Source organism: Alligator sinensis, unplaced genomic scaffold (genome assembly GCF_000455745.1).
Source record: "Alligator sinensis unplaced genomic scaffold, ASM45574v1 scaffold1201_1, whole genome shotgun sequence".
Lineage (NCBI taxonomy): Eukaryota > Metazoa > Chordata > Crocodylia > Alligatoridae > Alligator > Alligator sinensis.
This window is the reverse complement of record NW_005842690.1, coordinates 30,080-47,065: the sequence shown is the minus strand read 5'-3', so window position 1 is coordinate 47,065 and position 16,986 is coordinate 30,080. Positions and strand designations below refer to the sequence as shown.

General features: G+C 42.9%; 1 protein-coding gene across 5 annotated transcripts in view; it reads right to left on the bottom strand.

Moving 5' to 3' along the window:
• Nucleotides 1-16,986, bottom strand: part of RALBP1 (ralA binding protein 1) — a 46,252-nt gene that overhangs the window by 2,688 nt on the left and 26,578 nt on the right. For 4 of the 5 annotated variants that reach the window (XM_006033998.3, XM_006034000.3, XM_025215968.1 and 1 more), the window contains 7 exons: nt 13,196-13,654; nt 10,880-11,229; nt 8,470-8,631; nt 6,166-6,297; nt 5,249-5,356; nt 2,975-3,096; nt 2,166-2,289 (listed from right to left, as the gene is read on the bottom strand). In XM_006033998.3, the coding sequence (XP_006034060.1) occupies nt 2,166-2,289; nt 2,975-3,096; nt 5,249-5,356; nt 6,166-6,297; nt 8,470-8,631; nt 10,880-11,229; nt 13,196-13,654 (1,457 nt within the window). Of the gene's footprint in view, nt 1-2,165; nt 2,290-2,974; nt 3,097-5,248; nt 5,357-6,165; nt 6,298-8,469; nt 8,632-10,879; nt 11,230-13,195; nt 13,655-14,198; nt 14,334-16,986 lie in introns of those variants that run through there. The other variant, XM_006034001.3, reaches the window with a different exon arrangement.

Here is a 16,986-nt window from a genome sequence, read left to right as displayed (position 1 = left end):
TGCTGAAGGAGCTGCTCAGGAAGGAGGGAGTACTCTGCTCCAGAGGCCCCCGTAGTGCCACCTCCTTGGGCTGCCCGAGGGTTTAAGGCTCTGGTCATTGGCTTTGAAGGCACTACTTCACCAGGCCCCGCAGATGTCAGTGCTGCTCCATCCCGAGGCCCCAGCTGGCAAAGAGCATGTGGTGCTAAGGCATCCCAGTGAGGACAGCAGGACCCTGCCTGTTCTGTCCCACATGGTGAATGAGCCCTGAGGCTGTCACTGGGCACACCGCAACCATCATTGAAAGTAGCTTTAGATGCAGCCTCGAAAGGTGCCTCAAATGAGGTGGTCACAGGGGTAAAGACACCTGCAGCTATGACAAAACAAAACTCTCACTGCTGATAAAGGACATGAAACCCTGCCCCTCTCCCCGAGCCCTGAAACTCGCTCAAAGATTTCTACCACCCCCTGCCCTGCACAACTGGTGCACAGCAATTTTTCCACCTCCTTATAACGTTTACTCAAAATTATTTTATTTTTCCTTTTAATTCCCAGCCTAAGAACTGCAAAGCAACAGGGGTGGCCAACCCAGAGCACAGGTGCCACAGCAGTCTGCAAGCCCAGGGTGCTCAGTAAAGGAGATACCAGATTGGGGTGGGGGTGGGGAGGTGGTGATGTGGGGCTGAAGCCTCCAGCCATGCCGAGTGGCGTGGCACCAGGATAGTTCTGCAAGAGGTGTCGCTGCCAGGTTAAGGCTTCATTGGCCCTACAGATGCTGCCAGATTCAGTATCCTGCTGCTGCTCCACTCTGCACTGCTGAACACTGCCTCTTGCATCCATTCTGGCTCCCCAGGGCAGTAACTAGCAGGTTACTGGAGGGGGAGGGGAGCTTAACCTGTGGCACACCTGCCAAAAAGGCTGCCTTCTGTCTAGACGAGATGGTTTGTGTGACAACAGAACAAACAGCTGCAAGCACTAAACCTACATTTTGACATGAAAAACAAATGCTCCTAGTATCCATCCCTGCACCCACACAACCTGACACCTAGCAGAACCTGCTAATGATTATTTAAATTGCCCTTTGAATTCAATACTAGTCAGCATGTGGGATCTGAACACGGGACAAGTCCAATAGGCACTTTATATGTAAATGAGTGCTGACACTGCTTCTTTTCTTCCGTCAGGAATAACCATATAAATAAGCAAAGCTGTTTTAAAGAGAGCAATGATTTCCATGCTTGCAAAAAGGCTCTCCTGTTTAGGGAGTACAGCTTCAAAAAGACCACTGCCTTTTTAAAGGTGTATACAACGCCCCTCCCCTTTTCAATTTGGGTTACAAATGTGGTCCAGCAGTAGCCAAACGGTTCAAATTCAGCTGGTCACTATCACACGGGGACAGGCAGTCCAGAAACCTGGGCCATGTTCCCAGCTCAGTCACTTCACCTTTCTGTACCTGTCTTCTCACCAGTAATAAAATTAAAACAGTAAATGACACGGGGTTTGAAGTGCAAGTTCTCATGTCTGAAAAGTGCTAATCAAAAACACCATAACATTCCAGGCACAGGGCTTTAGGAATGATGAATGGGCCTTCACGTTATTTTAGCCAATTGAGCTCTATTCAAACCACAAATATAAGACTGATGCGAAGAAAAGCTGACTCCAAAGGGTCTTGCCCCTCTGTACTCCAAATTATGCCTCAAAACAGGTCATGCAAAGCATCCGGAGAGAGGTTCTCACCCACACGTGGAAGAAGTGGCTAAGATCAGAGAACTCATGGCACGTGTGCCCAAAAGCTTGCAAATAAAGATTTTTTTGGCAAATATCTAGTTGGTCTAATAAAAGATATCACCTCTACCAAGAGTTCCGATTCCTTTTTCCTGAAAAGTTGCATTCAGGACAGAGAAGGAGAAAACCAGGCACAGCTGCCTGAATGGAACAGAGCTGCTGCCCACACAGGAACCCTTCCTTCTGGAGGATCCTGCAGCCTGCACAGAACACGACCAATTCAGATGTTTTATATCCACTCTGCACATTTAAATGACTGCACATGATGCAGGACCCTGGACTCTGGGACTCTTCCAGTTCACTCAGTGAGAATAAGCAACTCTTCCAATTACGTAACAAAGCTTCTCTGCAGAGCAAATGGCAGGAAGCCAGCAAGAAGCACAAAGGTAAAATTCACTCACCTCTAACTCTTCGTTTTGCCTTTGCAAATCTTCCAAGATTATCTGCAGCTCCTCCTCATCTTCGCTCTCACTTTCACTCTCAGAAGAATATTCCTCGGTTTCGCTTCGACCGTGCTGCTGGCGACTGAAGGGCAAAGGAAACCTTAAGGTTAAGCCCTGCTCAAATGCAAGTTTCCCAGAACTACAAGGGGAAAAGCAGCTCTGGAAGCACCTCTCTGCTGAGGTAGGAAATGAAACTTTTCTTACAGCAAATTCTGATGTGAGGAAAATAGTAATTTGTTCATAGGTTCTTTGATTACTAGGTGTGATTTCCCTTAGTGCAATGAAATCTACTATGCCGCGCTGTGGACAGTCTACAGCAGTCGCTCTCAAACTCAAGGCACTACCCAGTGGACTCAAGGCATTACTGGAAAATGCCAGTTCTTAGTTTTCACTCTTTTTTTGACCACAGAAAAATATTAGTGCAATATTTCTGTTGCAGAGAACTAGGAAAAACCAGAATAGTAGAATGTTTTAACACTATGTATTCCTATTTGAAATCTCTAGGTTTATCTGATCAATCATATGCACATAACTAACAGTGCCAACTTTGTGGCGCACCCCATGGCACCCTTGAAAAGAGCTCAAGACCCCCTCTGGGGTGCCATGGCACTTTGGTTGAGAATCAAGGATCTTCCCTAGGTTCCTTTACAGTTTCTATAACCCTTTGGAAAACCTCATTCTTTATAGAAAAGTAGGTATAAATAAGGAAAACCTCATAGAACAAAAGCTCTTGCCTGCCTGGGGGTTATCAGCAGGTTCCTCTTTACCTTTGAATTTCTGCTATTTCTGCTCGGAGGCGGTCTATCTCTTCCTTCTCAGAGGCAATTTGTCTGCGTAAAAACTGCTCCATTGCCAGTAGCTCTTCTTGTTCTGTCAAGATCTCATTCTCCTGCAATAATCAATCAGTTCTTCTTGTGAGGTCTTGGATTTACAGTCTATAAGGAACATGCTACAAATGAGTATTTCTTCCACTGCCACATCCTCAGGAGCGACTGGACAGGCTTGTCACTGGAAATGACCCTAGCTAACTGCTCAGAGTGGTGGCCTGTCCTACTGTCTACATAGCATGAGAGACCTGCCAGTCCCCTACTCTGCTTGCCCACCAGCCAGAATAAGTCTGGGACCAAGTAACATTTGCTTTGCTTACTGAATTCCTGTGTGCTCTCTGGTGCACAGTGGTGCCCCAACTCCAGCATAAGCCAGGAAGTGCAAGGCTGGGATATGGTGCTCCTGAGATGTAGGTGCCAAAGTTCAAATCAAAGGGGAAGCACTGGGGTCCATTACAGAAGCAGACAGGTCATCAATTAAAATGTTAAGACAGAAATGACTGGCAAGAATTACTGCAGAGAGGAGGAGCTTTGTGACTGAAGGGCCAAAGAGATGGGAAGGGAATGGATGCATCGGTGTGTGGAGGAAAGGCCAAAAATGGAGGTTTGAAACGAAGAAAAAAAGAAAAATGCTGAGTAGCTTCCTCCCACTCCCTGTCACAAGTAGTGTGGCACTAATCTCTTTGTTGCCATATCTCCTATATGTCCCCATATTTGCCCATTAGGATAAGTGCCCTTTCCTTCCTGTTTCAGAGATCTAGCCCCCTTACAGCACATTGTTTGCTTTACCCTTTTGTTCTTAAACAAGCAAATTATAAACTTATACAAAGAGGCTCTGAGCAAAGAACGAAGAGCACATCACTTTCAGTCTCAAATGAAGCAAATAAAGGCTGGATTCATTTGGGGCTGGGGCTGGGTGGTGGCACAGGTTGGTGTTTGGGTAGTTGTGTTGGAGCTCTGGCTAGACATCAGCACAGAGCCAGGGGCATGTGAATGTGTGGGGTCCTTGCCAAACAGTGGTGTGAAGTCAGTGGGTGGTACTAGAGAGCTGCATTTGCAGTGCAGAGTTGGGAGGCTGCCACTAATGGCTGTGTCTATCAGGGTCCAGGGACCCTGAATTCTGCAGTGGGCCTTGTCCCCAGCTGCTGGTAGCCCCTTTTTTGACTGCTGAAAAAAGTAGGGTAATTTTCTGCAAAGAACTCAAAAAGACTACAGTAGGGCAGAATGTTTTTTCACACTGTGGATTCCCGTTTGAAAACTGGTCTTATCTTGTGAATCATATCTGCAAACCTAACAATGGCAACACTGCATGGTATCCTGCAGCACCCTTAAAGTCTCAAAGCACCCCAGGGTGCCGTGGCGCCCTGGTTACAAATCACTGTCTTAGGGATGTACTTTCAGAGATATAAAGGTACATTTTAAATTGACTTTCAAGGAGACTGCAAGGATTTGTGTTGAAGTTAAGAGATATCTCCCATGAAAAAGTCCCTGGTTCTAGAGTGGTTGGGATGATTTAAAGCACTTTCACAGAAATTAAAGGAAATGTAATTCTGTGTCATCAAGGCTAAATGCTCCATTGTGCCACATTACCCTTTCTGTTCACAGCCTTCAAAACCAGCCTTATATATCAAGGCTTTCCAGACAGAATTTGAAAAGGAACATCATGATTTACCACCAAGCAGGAGTCAGATTGGGGGGAGAAGTTGTGATTACACTCCCTTCTTCCAAGCTTCATTTACTGATGCCAAAATGAGACATTACTCAGACTGGACATGCTTGCATAACAGGATGGTCTCTATTTTCAGCAAAATAGTTGACATTATTAACTAGATCAAGGAAAATTTTACCAACTTCAAAAAAAAGTATTCAATAGAAAGCTATACTTTTCACAAGCCACAGTGCTTTGTTTTCAGCACCTGTTAAAGTGTTTGTTTTAGGCATATCCCTACAACCAGCCAGTCACTCCATCCACAGTCCTGAACCCCTATGCCCTACCACACAGGCACTGTAAGGGGGTTTGTTATGGTGTAGACACAGTTAATAACAGAACATGACAGCCCCTTTTACTAACCAGCAAACATTTCTTCAGTAACCGTGGAATACATTTACATCTCTTAAGTCCCCTGTTCCAAAATTGGCTTTCCCGGTATGCTGACAGAAGAATAACAAATCCAGAGGATTTAGGGAAAATAATGGAATTAAAACACTATCTACCTGTGCAAGTAAAATATTAATAACTTCTTCATTTTCATTCATTTCTTCTTTAGAGACATCCTCTTTAGAAAGGCTGGCAATTTCTTGAGCAATCTTAGTCTCACACTCCTGAAAGATAGAAGTTTGATTAAAATGGTTTCCCTGACACAATCATACCATGCATTATGTAACAGAATCCTGAAGAGACTTGTCCAAAGACAGCATCTGTCACTGTCATGACAGATGTTTCTGCTGAGGTCTGCCTATTATTTTAAGATCGATTAAACCATATCAGTGTGTAAAGCTAAATATTTATGCACCTTTTTGGGAAAGATGATAGTTTAAAGGACAGCTGCTGTACTTTCCTCATTCTTGGGCAAGCAAAATATGCAGCAAGCAGGCTGTCCAAGATAGACATTCAGTTACATGCTGTTTTACTGCAGGACATGCCATACAAAAGTAAGGTGCCAGATTCCTAAGATTCAATTTCAACATAACAAAAGCCTGAGAAATAAGCAACGGGATGTATGTACAGTTCTAAGGCATCTTAAAGAAATTGAGTGGAATGAGCAAATTCAACCCCTTTCTTACTGAACCTACGTTCAGCATTTATTGGCAGGAAGGTAATCACATTAAATGAACCTACGTTCAGCATTTATTGGCAGGAAGGGAATCAGATTAAAACCCAGAGCAAAACTTATTCTTTATAAATCCACATGAAATGCATCTCGACTATCATAGAATACTTCTAACAGACCCACATTCCTCAGTTTCCTGCAGTGAGGTACTGGCAAGGATTTAACGTAACGTTATAATTGTATGCAACAACGAAGCTATAGTAGGAAGTTACAAGAAGCCTTTAGTTTGTTCACTGACCTGTTTAAAAATACGTAGTATCTGTGATGTAAATGCTTAGCAATGAAATGAAAATTACGCACCTGTCTCTTAGCTTCTCTTAGTTTCCTTTTGAGGGCTGTTAAAATTCTTTGCACCTCCCATAATCTCTCTTCTTTGGATAAGTCTTTTATCCCTGCCTGCAAGTCTCGGTGTAAACAGTTCAGAAGAAACTCCTAGAAACAAGACCAAGAGCATCACGTTCACCAGTCACTGGAATGCAAAGACATTGTATATGCTTTCATGGCTTAAAATAGTTATTTTTCATGCTATCATTTCTTTCATTTTGGTTGTAGAAAGTGCTTAGTAAACACATCACCCTGCTCGCATTTAACTGTGATGTTAATGCAGCCATTACTCATTCCTTCCTCCAGTACTGTTCATTCTCTCCATGCATCCTTCCCCCATTCAGCTCTTTGTCCATTTCTCATCACAAAATGGGCCTTTCCAAATCCCAGTCAATTCAACCTGAACATCAGATTCCTTTGCGCCTGTGCTGTCATCTATCCAGCTAACAACTCTTCTGTCCTAAGTAAATTGAATCTCGTGTCCTCTGTTTCTTTTTGCCATCTTTGACTCACGTCTGAAGTCCTCCCCTCTTCCTGCCTCTGCTTATCCCTCTGTTCAGGATCTGGCTAATTTCTTCCAAGAGAAAACTGACACGATATAGTGTAACCTGCCTTCCTCTTCCCTTCCACAGTTCTCCTGCCCCCCATCAAAATGCTTAAGTTTCTTGTTTGTTCTCTTCTACTCTAACTCTCCACTTGTCCCAGTGAGCTCATCTCATTCCCTCCTTTATGCTTCTCACTTTTCTCTGGCCCTTTCCCCATATAACATAAGCATACTTTCAAACTTAAAATTGACCCTGGACCTCATGTCCTCTCCTCCCTTTCATTTTAGCTTACTGAAGTACTGTGTGCAATCACTGCCAGCAGTTAATTCAATTCCATTCTCTCCAGTCTGACTCACACTCCACTGAATCCACTTGCACCAAAATCTCTTATGACTAGGGGTGCACCAATAAAAATTTTCTTGGCCAATATCAATGTCTGATTATTAACTAGCTATATTGGCTGATACCAATCCAATAGCTGATTTACAGGAATGCAGCCTGGCAGCTTGGAAAGCTGCCTCCTGCTGGTAAGCCTGGGGGGGGGGGGGGCAGGATTGAGGCCCCCACAGGGAGGGAGTGGGGCAGGCGTTATGTGACCCCAGGAGTGGGATGGAGCTGCAGGCGGCTCAGCCAGAGCAGTTGGGGAGGGGGTGGGCAGCTCCCCACCACTGCATGCACCCCTACCACCCCACTCTGGAACTGATCAGAATCATCAAACAACTACAAACTATACTTAACAGAGATCAGACCTCAAGAGAACAACCCCCTAATCCAGAGGCAGGCAGTTATTTTGGGCAGAGGGCTACTTACTGAGTTTTGACAAGCCATTGAGGGCCACATGATAGGCAGCCCAGGCAGATAAATATTAATTTTCTACATTTTTTAGGGTCCCCGTGGGCCAGATAGAATGGCCTGGCGGGCTGCATTTTGCCCGTCCCTGCCCTAATCTTTCCTAACTGATCAGTGGAATCAAACTCCTCACAGAGCCTTCCTTTAGCAAGAAGTGCTTAACTTGTCAATACATCTCGACTGCCAATACAGCCAATATTCCCCATAACAAAACTAGCCTCAAAATCCATGGTTCCTACACATGCCTTTCCCAAAATGCAAAATATCTGCTCCAATGCAGCAAATGCATTCATGGCAATTATATGGGTGAAACTAAACTCTCTATCTTGTACGTGTTTCTTCTGTGAAACACAGATACACTATTAAGAGCACATTTCTCACAGAACGACCACTCCCCCTCTGATTTCACTATCCTCTCTAATCTTGATATCTTCACACTTAAAAGGCAACCTTTGGAACAAAAATTCGTAAGTTGGCTAGACACTAAGAACTAAGGACTTAACACTGATATTGGTTTTATGACATGTTATAAATTACCCACCCGATTCCTGAATTCTGCCTAAACAATAAAGGTGATAATGACCCTCCTGCCTTTTGATAAACCTTAATCTCCCAGTTAGCTTCTTTTCTTCTGCTAATTGTTTGCTTGCTATCCCTGGGAATTGCTCTCCCTACTCTTCCATTTGTTTTTACTATGAAGCTCTGGCTTTCATTCCTCAGACCTGGAAAAGAATGTTTTGAATTCAAGAGCTTGTCTCACTCTGTTTCACCTATGCCGTTGGTCCAATAAAAGTTATTACCCTTAGAAATCCCTGCCTCTCACATAAATCAGCAACATCATAATCAAAGTAGACAGCCAGTGAGGTGTACTGATGGAAAAACAAACCTGGCGCCTGATTTCCTCTTTAATGCTTTCTTGTGTTTCTGGCAGAGCTGGCATTGTTGCCATATTAGACCAGCGAAGGGGTTTCGTCACCTGCTTTAGAGTCACATTCCCAAAGAACTCTTGGACATGTGTAAAAAATACATACAGGACACGGTTGCTGATCTGGGAAGAAAGGAGAGTCAAAATGTTGGTTCAGAAAGTGATTTTTTAATACTATGTCTTTTAGTTTATTTTGTATCTTAACTCAAAATATTATCTTCTTGGATGAGACTACTGCTTTTACTTCATCTTTGAAGACAGCTAACTCAGATGACGTATTGCAGATTCAACAGCTGGTTTAAAAATGTATTAAAAGACCTGCTGCTGACCTCAAGGAAGTATTCATTCCGTTTTCACTGGGCTCTCTCTCTCTTTTCTGATTCCCTTGAGGTATAAGAACTTTTCTTTCCAAGCTTAATTTTTTGGAATTGGCCTGCAATGTTAACAGTTAGTTTTATAGATGACAGAGAGAGAAATCTGTTAGCTTACTATGCTTCTCTCTCTCTCTCTGTGTAGATAAGTAGGGACCTACCGAATTTATGGCAGATGCCTCCAAACTTTGCAGTCTGAGCACAGTGGGCCCCCCCACGCCTCTGGCCGAGGGGGTCCGGAAGTCCTGCCCCTCCCTAGAGATCGACAGATAGCCATCTGTCTATATCCAAAGAGGGGGTGGGACTTCTGGGGCCACTTGGCCAATCAGAGGCATGCCCCCCTGCCATGCTCTGTTGCACCCCCCGCCCCCCGGTTGCCAGGGCTTCACACCTCTGTTTGCAGCTCCCTTCCCTCCTCAGGCTTGCTGGCCATTTTCCCGCTTTTTCACAGTCCCCACGCTTTTCTGCAGGGACTGGGCTTTTTCACAGGGAACCTACCAATTTGTTGTTTCCGTGAAAATTGCAAAACTGCGAATTTGATAGGTCCCTTACATACAAGTCATTACTAGCAAGACACAAGAGAACTAACAAGAAAATTACTACATTTTAAATAACAAACATTTGTCTTTCATCCATAAAAACATGTTTTCCTCTAGAGCTTCCTGAAAAATGAGACTAATCACCTGATACTGTAACTGTGTTCAACATTAACTTCTTAATTGCAGACTGTATCACCACCTTAAAATACTGATTTACAACGGGCTGAGTCAGAAACATCCAGAAACTGGCTCTTAGGCAAAACACTGTATAACCCTACTAAGCCACCACAGCCTGGCTAACAAACACTGTATTTACTAAAATACAAATTATTATAGTCCCTTACATATATTGTCTTCAGCTAAGATAGTGCTTGCAGCATTTTAGTATAATCCAACAAGAGTCTCTTTCTAGATCTACTAGCAACATTATGAAGTATTTAAAGATAAAGAGTCACCGAGTTATGCCTGCTAGATAACTACCTTCTTTATTTCTCCCCAGTAATTCAGCAGATATAACGCATCCTCTAACCCTCTTCAATTATTTTAAACAGGGAAAAAGCTGGTCACACAATATTTTGGAAAGACCTGCTACTATTGTATTCACTGCTCTGATGCTAGATTTGATTTGATACTATCTGTCAAGCTAAAATTCACAGAATTGTCTCAAAACAAGTGACTGATTTCATCCCCTGAATCTATTCAAACAAAACATGATAGAGTACGAGTTATTTTGCAATAATTTGTGCTTGTCTGGTAGAAGAGGGAGAATTGGGACTGGCACAGAAAGTACCAGTGAGTAATAGCAAACACTCCTCCTGCCCAAGGGCCTCACACTTAGATTATTATATAAGGAGGTAGGTTTTTATTAAAAAGATGCCCAATGAAAAACAAAGTGTCCTGCAGCAGAAACTGCAGTCCCAAGTGCATCTGCAGGACTCCAGGCTGTTAAAGCATGACAACAGCTATAATGGTTCAGAAATTTCATATTTCATTTTTTATGAATTTGGAAGCCAGCTCTTACTATGTAAGTTATTTCATCAGGCAGATCTGGGTTTACAAAACTGGACTGACCAGCCTGATGCACACATTAAGCAATAATATACTCTTGGGCAATGACTTGTCACTGAACAGCCAACTCTAACAAATTCTTAGTATATGCACAAACCTATTGGTGTTGAGGGTTGAACTCCTCCAGTATTCTTACTATCTCCTATTAAAGCAGTGTTTGTAATGCTTTAATAATATAACTATACTTGAAAGCCCAGAACAGTGGTGTTTGCCAGCTCATATGAAGAAAGCATGTGCGTGTGTTGGGGGGGAGGGGGGGAATGAGAAGGCCTGACAAGTATTTAAAGAAAAGCTGCAATTTAACTGAACCTTACCATTTATCCCATTTCTGCCTGCCTGCCTGAGAGAGAGAACTTCATGCTAGGACCAAGTTTTTGCTGGGTACGCACATACCTGGACAGTAGGGCTGAGCACTATAGAAATGTTCTGGATGTTCATTTTTGTTTCTAGTTCCTTTGCAATAACATGGTCCATATGCACTATCAGCCAAGAAATCAGGAGGTGGTTACACTCTGGCAACTCCTTCAGCAACCGCTGGCACTCCTGAACTTTCTCAGCCTCATTGCTCTTTCCGCAAGCATCTTCAAAACGGGGCATTAGTTCTTTGGTAAGCAAATTTTCTGGCAGTTCACGCAGATACTGTTTCAGCAAGCTGGCTACAGTATTGGGCTCATACTCCTCCAGGTTGGGACATTCTTCTCGATCATAGGCTGCTTTCAGCTCATCCACCTTCGATTTTATTCCTAAAACATTCAGATTAGAAATCAGAGACCACTTTGGAAATGTACATCATTTGGCTTTACAAAGCCTTACTCCTATTCCTGTCTCCTTAGTTCCACACAGTTTAATTTTAGATTAAAATATTTGTCTCTCCCGACCCAAAACAAAGCTCAGAAACAAAGACCTTAAACCAAATCAGTTCTAGTAGGGTTACGTGCTCAACACCTCTGACATCAAGACTAAAATGGGCATTGATGCATGTAAGCAAGTGTTGTGTCTATTTTCTTCAAAGTCCCCTGAAGTCAGAAAATACTGACTTCCTCTTGGATGTGGCAATATAGTTTTGCTGAAGCAAAGATCCTGTTTGTGAGCACAAGTATGTGTATGGAAGAAGCCACTGCTTTTCCGTATTGGGATGGTTTTTAAAAGGGTATGCTTGTATTGTAGGACTAGAAAAATCTCCAGTCAGTATTTTAAGTACATTATTTATCTGCATGGTCTTGATCCCCAAACACAAATGAGAAAAATCTCTCTCTCAATTAAGTGGAAGGTTTAGGTTCAGACTGCTGTAGAGTTGTACAGGGGAATTTTATACTGAGGATTTTAATACAGCTATAAAGTTGCATGGATTTTTCTAACTGTTTCATGTCAAAAAGTCCCAGACAGAGCAGCATTTTGTGAATTAAAATGCTGTCCAAGGTAAATAATCACCATAAAGAGCAAGCCTCCAGCCCCCAACTGCCTGAGTAACCGTTTCTGCTGCTATTGCTTAGACTTCGATTCAACTGCGTGAGCCTACATAAAGCTACATAATAAAGAGAAAGATTCCAATTTGGTGAACTAGCTCGGTTTGAATCAGCCTATACCCTATATAAACATGTATGGAGGAGGGCACTAGAAAAAAGAACTGGAAATCTCAACCATCAAAAATGGGTCACAGAAAGAAGTGACTATGTTATGTCTCTAGAAGAAGCTGTGATGGGAATACTTTGGTATGCAAGCACTGAGAGACTGGTTTTACTTTTGCCGTATATATGCACCGCAATACATTTTTACTTGTAGTGGCTTTATCTGTTGATAAAGCCTTTCAAATTAGTTCCACGTACTGTTTTATATATTTAGATGATACACATTTGGCTTGAAATGCTCTTCCCAATCTCCTTTTTCTTTTCCTTTAAACAGGTCATGTTCCACAGCTGGAATATTTAAACTATAAACACTGCTGGTAGACTTCCTAAGTCAAACTCAGCTGATAATTAACTTGGCTGAAATCATTGTTACTTATACGTAAGTCAGTGTTAATGGCTTACGTATACAAGTCATTAACAATAATGATCGAAGCTGTAAATTACTGTGCTGCTACTACTAATGCTTTTCGACAAATCCAAGCTGAAATTCTCAACTGCTGCTCTACATTATTAGTAGATTTACTGAAAACAAAAAGAAATTTCTTTTCAGAAGGAAATGATAATGCAAGGGACTGAGGAAGGCACATTTAGGAGCATGCCTGTTTATTTCCTAAATTCCCCACCAGATCTCTATATCCATCAACTAGTATAATCTCTCATTACTAAAGTAGGAGTAACAATAACCTATTCAAAATAATAGCAAGTGCCAACCAAAAGATATAAGCATTAAGGCAAACATAAATACATGTTCCATTTGTATTTTCCATCCTATCATAAAGACTGACTCTCATACATTTTTGTTGCCACTTTCAGCAAGTGGCTAGCCACAGTAGTCAATGAATCACGTGAAAATGGCACAATGGTGGCTGTGCCAGGAAAGGAGAGATTCAGTACACATCTGATAAACCCTTTCCTCTCCTTGCTTCACAAGACTGGATTTATCCATTGGCAGATACACTGGCGAGGGTCCTAGGACATTTTTCAACTCAACCACCACAGCAGCTATATTTCTGACATAAACAAAGTTAGACAAAGGGAACAATAGCCTGGGTATGCCATATACTTGGTGTGCCCAGTATACCTGAAACTCTGTAGATGCCTTCACATCTCATTCCATACTTCTCTACATAATCTATACATTCACGGAAAACTGCTGGCAGGCGGATGCCATCATACATCATGGTCCTGTCTGCTGCATCAGCCAAAGGAATCCCAAACACAGGTCTATGACTTGGAACATCTTGCTGAGGTATCTCTGCCTCCTGAGTTGGCTTTTTCTTTTTTTTCTTTTCTTTCCACTGTTTTACAACATCTGCTGCTGTTAAGTCTTTTGACTTCTTCTCTTTATGTTTTTCTTCCTTATGTTTGTCATCTTTATGTTTTTCATCTTTGGGTTTCTCTTTTATTTTAAAATCCTTTTCCTTCTTTTTGGAAAAGCTGGGCTTCTTGAAGACATGAATTCCCTTGGATCGCTTCAGCTTAGAAGGACTTTCAGCTTCATCACCAGAGCTGTCCTCTTGAAAAGCAGCATAGCCTTCCGCTATTGGAAAAAGGAGAGGAGAAGCAAGAGGGAGAAAGTTACAGGCCATTTTAATTTATAAGCAAGATCTAGGAGGAAGAAAACCAGGGAAATGTAGTAGGAAGCAAGACATGGTGCCTGCCTGCACAATGCTTCAGAAGATCCATTTTACTTTCTACAAAGTAGGACAAATATTAAATCCAGTGTTGCATAATCTCATCCAATTATGAAAAAACATATCACATATGATCTAAACGTTTGATATTTTAAACACATACTTAATACAACAATGCCCATCTCGTTTGTTATTTGCTCACTTAATGGTCTAAGAAATACAAAATTAAAATAATTCTTTGGCAATGTGTAGTATAGTATAGTTCCTTCAATCAATAGTATAAGAGTCACTTTTAAGAGAGATAATCTACATGTTTATTTGTCTAACAAAGGGATGAGTCACTTAATTGCCCACTCTTTTTGAAAATGTTAAGCCTCTTCTTAAGATGAATGTAAAAAATATTAAAATTCTAGTCTTAGACAACAACATAATCAAAGGGAAAAAACTTACTGTCCATTAGAGACATAATGTTATTCCAGATATACTTGCATAGCAGTACGTTTGCCTTGTAGAGCCTATTCGAGAGCTTGGATGTCTGTGGTCACAATGCAATAATACTGTGCTTCAGCTGCAGAATACCAGGTACCGTGTGTGAAATATGTGCGAGTTGCTATACATTATACCTTTGCAGCTATCCCTGCCCACGCTTCAGGCAAGAGCAGGTAAAACTTTAAAGGTGGTTTTAAAAAGAACCTTCCTACCTAATTAATTGTAGGTTTCCACCTTAAACCATCCCGAGAGTGAAGGTAAATATGAAGTATGTTTAAAAAAAAAAAAAAAGGAAATACCTTACATGTGGTCTGCAGTTCTTAACTTCCCTCAACTTCTGGATAACCAGCTTTAGCTCTCATGTGATACTAGGACATGCAGTTTTCTTCATGTTATTCTATTAACCATGAACTTTGCTGTTTGCATGAAGGAGGAGGGCATTGATTTCTTACAGGCCTATTATTTAACTTACACATTACTTAGAGAAGACAGCTGGGGTGAAAGTCCATGCTACTGCTTTTGTCAGTGCAGCACAGAATTCAAAGCATGAAGAACTCTTGTGAATTTAAAACTCTTTTGTACCCTTCCCTGTGCTGGGCTGCTCTAAAGGCTTGGGAGGCGCAAGGCATACTACACATGCTGCTTTATGGACAGCAGATCTTTGTAATTTTACTATACAAATCTCCAAACTGTAAAGCAAATAAAGTATGGCAGAGATACAGAATTTTGCCATATACTAAAGAAACGATAGTTACTTGGTCAGCATATCCTCCACGGTCTCCCCCACAACACACCCCTCATGTGGGAGGAGAGATATCCAGAAAGTATGAACACCTCTCTCCCCATTCTCCTTTCCCCCCTTTATTCCTAAAGCATCTAAAACATGATCCTTTAGAATTAGCGAGATTTTCAGTTAATAAAATTACTGCATGATATTCACAGTCATTGAGTTGCAAGAGCAAAATTACCTTACATACATTGAAAAGCTAAGAAAAAAACTACCTGATTTATTAAGCTAAGTGGCATCATCTGCAGTTAGTGAACTGAACTGTTTGTTTCTCTTTACTGTGTACTTTAAGATTTCAAACTAGTAGATGGAAGCACCTCTCAAACTCGGATTTGTTACTCGCAGATTGGAAAACTACTTTCCTGCTTTCTTTCTGGTTTCTTAACTCCCAGCTGGTTTCTCAGCACTGAAGGAACTTGCCATTGAACTGAGGTAGATGAACAAAGTAAGGTAAAAAAAAGAACCAACTACTCTTTGCACCAGTATCAGAGTGGCTGCTGACAAAGGTTTATTTATAACACTGCTGAACTGTGGTTCCAGGTGCTTAGCCACTGACTTCCACTACTTCAGTAATTTTACGTCCTTTAAAATTTCAACAGTAAACATGTATGCTTGCCCTTTTTTTATTTAAGGTATTGTTATGTTTTAGTAAGCAGCAGCCTTACCAAAGATTGCCAAAGCTTTAATAGATTAAAAAAAAAAGACTTGGTTCAAGTTAAATCCATGTTTAAACACTGTTTATCTACCTTGAATCTAGTTCATAGAGAGCAGTTTTTATAAACCCAAGTTAACATCCTAGTGAGATGGACAGACCCTTTCCCATCTGTTAGAGCTTTTGTTTCAGTTGGTCTGCAGACTCCAATATCTTTTCATTGTTTGCACTGTGTACATATTTAGATAATAAGAACCAGAAATATATTCTAGTTTATTTTAAAATTAGAGATGTAGCAATGTATCGGTCCATATTGGACTGGCACTAATAAAAGGAAAATTGATATTATTGGCAATTGACTTTCTTTGGCTGGTGTAGCCAATAACGTCACCAATAAATGCCATGTGCATGTGCGTAGCCGAAACATGCTCACAGCCAGGAGTGCAGCCCGGCAGCCTGGAGAGCAGTTCCGGCCAGCAAGTCTGTGCGGGGGGAGGGAAGGGTGTGGGTGGGGGGTGATGGAGGCTCCCACAGTGAGGAAGTGGGACAGGGACAGGCGCTGCCCAGCTGGGGTGCAGCAGGGCATGGGATGGTACTGTTGGCAGCTCATCCAGAATGTGCGGGGGGAGCAGCTCCCGGCCACTGTGCACACCCCTGGAGGAGGCATGTGCCCCCTGGATTTGTGTGTGGGGTGAGGGTGGGCTGCCCACTGCAGGCTCAGGGCCAGGGGCTGAGCTGGCCACTTCCCGGTGCGGGGGTAGGGCTATAGGGCAGGCTATAACCACCACAAAATTCCCTGTAGCCATCCCTCCCAGTGCTCCTGCCCATCCTGCCCTGCCTGCCCGAGGCCCCCCCCCACCAGAAAGAGGCCAGAGCAGCCCCTGGCCCTGAGCCCGCAGCTCATCCTCGCCCTGTGCACAGATCTGGGGGGCACATCCCCCCCACCCCAGGGGTGTGTGCAGCAGCAGGGAGCTGCCCTCTCCTCCACCCCCTATGCCCCTCCAGACAAGCCGCCTGTGGCTCCATTCCACACTCTGCCCTGCCCCAGTTGAGCACGGCCTGCCCCTGTCCCACTTTCTCCCTCACCGTGGGGACCTCTATCTGCCCCCCGCCACGTCCCTTCCTTCCTGCCCCTCCCCATGCCCCTTCCCTCCCCCACAGACTTACTGGCCAGACGCTGCTCTCCAAGCTACTGGGCTGCATATCAGCTATCGCAGGGGTGGGCAAAATACAGCCTGCGGGCCAGATCCGGCCCGCGAGGCCATTCTATCTGGCCTGCGGGGCCCCCAAAAAAAAATTGGAAAATTACT